Source organism: Gobio gobio (genome assembly GCF_949357685.1).
Source record: "Gobio gobio genome assembly, chromosome: 1".
NCBI classification, from domain to species: Eukaryota; Metazoa; Chordata; class Actinopteri; order Cypriniformes; family Gobionidae; genus Gobio; species Gobio gobio.
Genome location: NC_137097.1, coordinates 16,625,709 through 16,630,707, shown reverse-complemented (window position 1 = coordinate 16,630,707; position 4,999 = coordinate 16,625,709). Strand labels below are relative to the sequence as shown.

The 4,999-nt window shown below is 35.4% G+C and overlaps 1 protein-coding gene across 2 annotated transcripts; it reads right to left on the bottom strand.

The window, feature by feature from the left end:
• Positions 1–400: 400 nt before the first annotated feature.
• On the bottom strand, positions 401–4,708 carry LOC307124939 (uncharacterized protein). 2 transcript variants are annotated; one of them, XM_079814446.1, is made up of 4 exons: positions 4,664–4,708; positions 2,384–2,868; positions 2,187–2,281; positions 401–1,259 (listed from the first exon to the last, which is right to left on the bottom strand). In XM_079814446.1, exons 2-4 carry the CDS (start codon positions 2,847–2,849, stop codon positions 957–959), a joined length of 864 nt encoding a protein of 287 aa, XP_079670572.1. In that variant the 5' UTR covers positions 2,850–2,868; positions 4,664–4,708; the 3' UTR covers positions 401–956. The 2 variants fall into 2 exon arrangements, with proteins under 2 accessions (XP_079670572.1, XP_079670571.1); XM_079814445.1 differs by having other exon boundaries at positions 401–2,281.
• Between the last annotated feature and the right edge of the window lie 291 nt (positions 4,709–4,999).

Sequence of the window (4,999 nt, the reverse complement as noted above, 5' to 3'; positions counted from 1 at the left end):
GCTAGTAAGCTACCTATGTTCTTTTGGATCGAACTCATCGAACTGTAATTATTTCCCACATCCAGGTTCCAGGATGTATAATATGCAAACGTCTAGAAAATGAATCTCTTAATCTTGCAGTATGTTGTATTTTTATACCGCTGTAACTCCCTAATACTCTACCCCCAATAAGCCCGTTATCTTATGTATTAATGAGAGGGCGATCTCACCTGTTTCCCGGGTATATCAGAAGCAGTATCAGAGGGTCCTCGGCGGTGTCCTGAGCTCACTCAGTCTCGGGTTCCGTTGCACTAGACAGGTTACTAATATTCTTTTCAATGTATATTTATTCTATTGATTCATCATGGATAGATATACATATACTTAAGAAAATAGAAAAATGAATACTCTGAGTCAGGTCAAAGATTAATAAGGTTCACCACACTGGTTTACCCCTTTTACTTAATGAAAGTTTCAAAATAATACAAAGTACAATAAACTCAAAAGATTAACAAAGTTCCAACAAAAGAAATAGCGTAAAAATCTTCACCCGGGGTACGGCCCCGATCTTCTCTCTGCCCCCTGCTTTATCCTCCGTTTGCATGGGGCGGTTACACTCACAAAGCAACTCCTAATATGGTAAGCATGATCTCTGGACAGTTTGCACACACTTAATATATTTGTCCGAGAATAAGATTATATTTTAATACATGCATATAATATAGGCGTGGTCCTTCAGAGTTTAGGGGTAGCTGTTAGAAACCGCAGCCTCGTGTGGTTTACATTTGCCCGTGTCATGGCCTTATTAACTCCAGCCAACCTTCTCACTCATGTCTGCAAATAGTTTAACTGTTAAACAGACTACCCTGCATTTGACCTCATCCTCTTAAGCAAAAATACACTTCTAAAATTCAAAGAAATATAATAATTTCTTTATTAAAATATACCCACTTCTAAAATCTAAAGAGAAATAATAATCACATATTTTGTTTACGAGGCAAGTTTGGATGGTCCTGGGTGTCCAGGGATCCAAACTTCTCTCGTAACTTAACCATTTCACAATATGAGCATTCAAAGTCACTATCAAACACAATCTGTTTAATATCATCCATCATATGTTTGTTCATTTTCTCCATTTGCCTAATTAACCTAGTCAATTGTTTCCGTCTGGAAGCTTGTCCTGCTTTGAGTGACTCCATCCTTTCGGATAGCCTTGAATGTCCTTTTGTCCTTCTTTTCTTCTCTCCGACGATGTCTGTCATGTTCTCTCCTGCATCGTTCTGTTAGCAAATCAGCCATACATAATTCACTCGTATTCATTAATTTAAACACACCTTTATCATTTCTGAGAACACGTGTGACCGGAGATTCTTGGGAATTCGTATTTGTAGCTTGTAATTGTCCATTTCTGGCCAATTCAACAAGTAAGAAGTTATACTTATCCAAAATAAAGGCTTAAACATCTACAATGCACATTTAAGGAGCTCCTCTTCTGGTGAAAGTTTTCAGAGAGCTTTCAAAATGGCCGCCAGACAGCGTGAACACATGGATACCCATATCTCAGTGTGCAATGGTCTGATTGGCTTGAGATTACAGAAGGTATATAGTAACAAACACATCAATTGGTTAAGACATCAAGTGGGATGATAAATTGTTTTTTGCTTTTTATAATCTGAACTCGAAGATGGTAGTTTGCTTAATGGGTACTTGAGCTTAATAGGTGCGGTTGCCCTAACCAAATCAATGTGTCAAATCGACACGGGGTGATTTTATTTATTAATTTATTTTACTTAAGAATAGTCGTCATGTTCAGAATTACTGGGCGAGTTGCATATAGCCACTAGTCCTCCGACATGCTCCCTCAAAGCACTGATTATGGCTGGATTACGATCACCATAGAGGAGCCGATTCTCAGCAACATCAATCACGGCCTTTGTCACATCTTCCATGATGTTCACAACAGCCCGCCAGTTGGCGAAATGTGGAGTTTGCTTTTCCAGTACATTGACTCTTCCACTAAGAACACTCACAAGGTTCACAGCGCTCCTGACCTTTTCCTGAATATTTGCTGTGATCCCTAGAGTCTTTTGAACACTCTCAATATCCTCCTCGATCCTCCTCAATGCCGCATTGGTATAATTAATTTCATCTTGTTTACCATAGATCTGTGACTCGTATTCATATATTTTTTGGGTTTTCTCCTTCACCTGAGAGTGAAAGTTTTGTTGCTCCCGTTCAGCTGCTCTGATGTCATCTGAGGCCCGGTCTAATTCTGGCACTCCCTGACTCAGCATTACTGAACCTAGATGGAAACAAGAAATCGTATCTAACCAAAGGTTTCTCCAATACATCAGTCACAGTTTTGTAAATGCATAGCAGAAGGATGCTAAAATGAATTTCTTACCAGCAATCCAGCCAAAGACTGGTATTGCAAACAGTGCCCCCCCAACCTTTGTTAGATCTTCAGCTTCTTTCCTCCTATCATGTGCAGATTTCAGGGCATAATAAGCAGTTTCTACGTTTTTTTCAGCCTGTATTAAAGCTTCTATGGAATACCGTAGCATTTCTTCAGCAGACTTTTTCTCTGTGTGTAATCTATCTGTGGTCTTTCTGTTTTCTTGTTTCTGCTGCTCAAGATTTCGTTTCTTTGCAAAAAGATACTCCATGTTTCCATCCAAAAATCTCAGTTTGTCTTGAATCTTTGTCTCTGCTATATGCAGGCACATCGCAGCATCCTCAATATTTTTCCTCATTTGGTTGAAGTTGGAGCTCAAGCCAGTGGTGGGATTGACATGCACATTATTGAGGCACTCGCAGATGTTACAGAGATAGAGAATTCCCTGATTTAGAGGCCTAGAAACTGCCTCCATAGACTGCAAATCATTAACACTGCCGATATTGAAAGGGAAAAATATGAAAGAACACTTTTAAAACACATTTTAATGGTATAAACAGTAGAATACTTTTCATTGTCTTCAAAAAAAAAAAAAAAACTTTCACACTTTTTACTTTAACCCTCTGGGGCTCTTCAGTCATTTCTGACCCACATTTTTTTAAATAAAAAATTTTAAAAATCGTAGCTTCATTGGAATGGTCCCAAAAAAGAAAAGTCTAAGTGGTCGTAAAAAAAAAAAAAAAAAAAGTCATACTAAGGACCTTTGGGTCAAAAATGACCCCCATAGGAATTTAATGGGAAATTGTCAAAAATATGAAAATACAGAGGTTTTTTGTGCATAAAATCTACAAATCAGCCAGGATGCAGAAAAAAGGACTCAACAGTGAAGGGGTGAATCTCTAAAACATCAAGAGTGCAAAACAATCAAAAAAACTCACACACAAAAACACGCGCACACAAATTAACGCGTGCCATTCCAAAAGCTAATTGTGTTTTTGTGTGTGTGTGTGAGTTTTTGTTGTCTGTTTTGAACTCTTGATGTTCTAGAGATTCACCCCTTCACTGTTGAGTCCCTTTTTTCAGCATCCTGGCTGATTTGTAGATTGTATGCACAAAAAAATAATTTCCCATTCATTTCCTATGGGGGTCATTTTTGACCCGAAGGTCCTGAGTGTGACTATTTTTTTTTACGACCACTTAGACTTTTCAAATCCTGTCCACAATTTTTTTGGGTGTTCATATACCAAGTACCAATACAGTCACCAAGTTTCAGACCATTCCAATGAAGCTACGATTTTACTTTTTTTTTTTATAAAACGCAAGATCCACTATAGTGGTAAAAATGTGCTATTGCGTGATAAAAATGCTCAATGTGTCCACCGGATGGCACAGATCTCATTAAAAAAAATTATTTCATGAGGCCTAGGCTTGACTCTAAAATGAAATACAGCTTTAATTAAAAAAAAAAAAAAGAAAAATTATATATATCAATATATATGTAATATATATAATAAATATTAAATGATATTCAATGGGAAAAAATGGGTCATAATTATTGCATAAATATTAATTATAAATAATAAAATTCTCTCAAAACACCAAAAAAGAAAAGAAAAATATTATTGAACTAAAATTCATTGATTTTACACAAATCTTTTTTAAACGTAATCACGCCCTCCGGGTCATTTTTGACCGGAAGGTCCTGAGTGTGACCCATAAATGAAGAACACCAGAGAGTTAAATAACAAATATTATAATATGTGCAGGTGGGAAAAGACATACCTGCTCATTGTCCCTGTTACAAAAAAAAAAAAAAAAAAAATAGTAAATAGTAATAGTATATTATAATTAGTATAATTCGTATTATTTTATAATTGTAACATGTTAAACACACAAGCAAGAGGATAATTTAAAACACAATTTTATTTAAACACAGATGAAAACTAGGAAATAATTTCTGGAAACAACACACTAAAATTTATTCACTTGATACATTGATTTAAATAATACCTTTGACTCCTAAAATGTGATAATTTACAAAATCAGATAAAATACTTAAAGGTTGACATTTTCCCCCAGTTTGGTGTATATTTTTTGCAAAATCAATTTGAAAATTGAAAAGTAAATAAATACATTTTAGAATTACAATTAGGTACATTTTTACATTGTAATATGTCACTTAAAATAAAATAAATACATATTTAAAAAAGATGTCTGAGATGTTTAAAGCAGAATTAATTTGACTACCATTGATAGCAAATTTGATCAAATGATCCTAAATGCAACAGCCTTACCTTGTCCAAAAGTGAGAGTAGGCCACAAGATCTATTAATGCTGAATGGTGAAATGAAGGAATGCTTCAGCTTTTATTGGCTGGAAATCTTGTAGTTTGTGATCACACCCACAAATACTGTTATTTTTAAAGCCCCTCCCCTGCTTCTAATTGGCACAAATGTGGCCACATGGGGCATCACATGGGTGTGACTGTGGTAGTCCTGGTGCATGTGGTGCCCTAAGAAGTGACAAAGGAAATATTACATTTTAAAGTTTCAAATGGTCACATTTTAGACAGATTATATATACAGTATATATATATATATATATATATATATATATATATATATA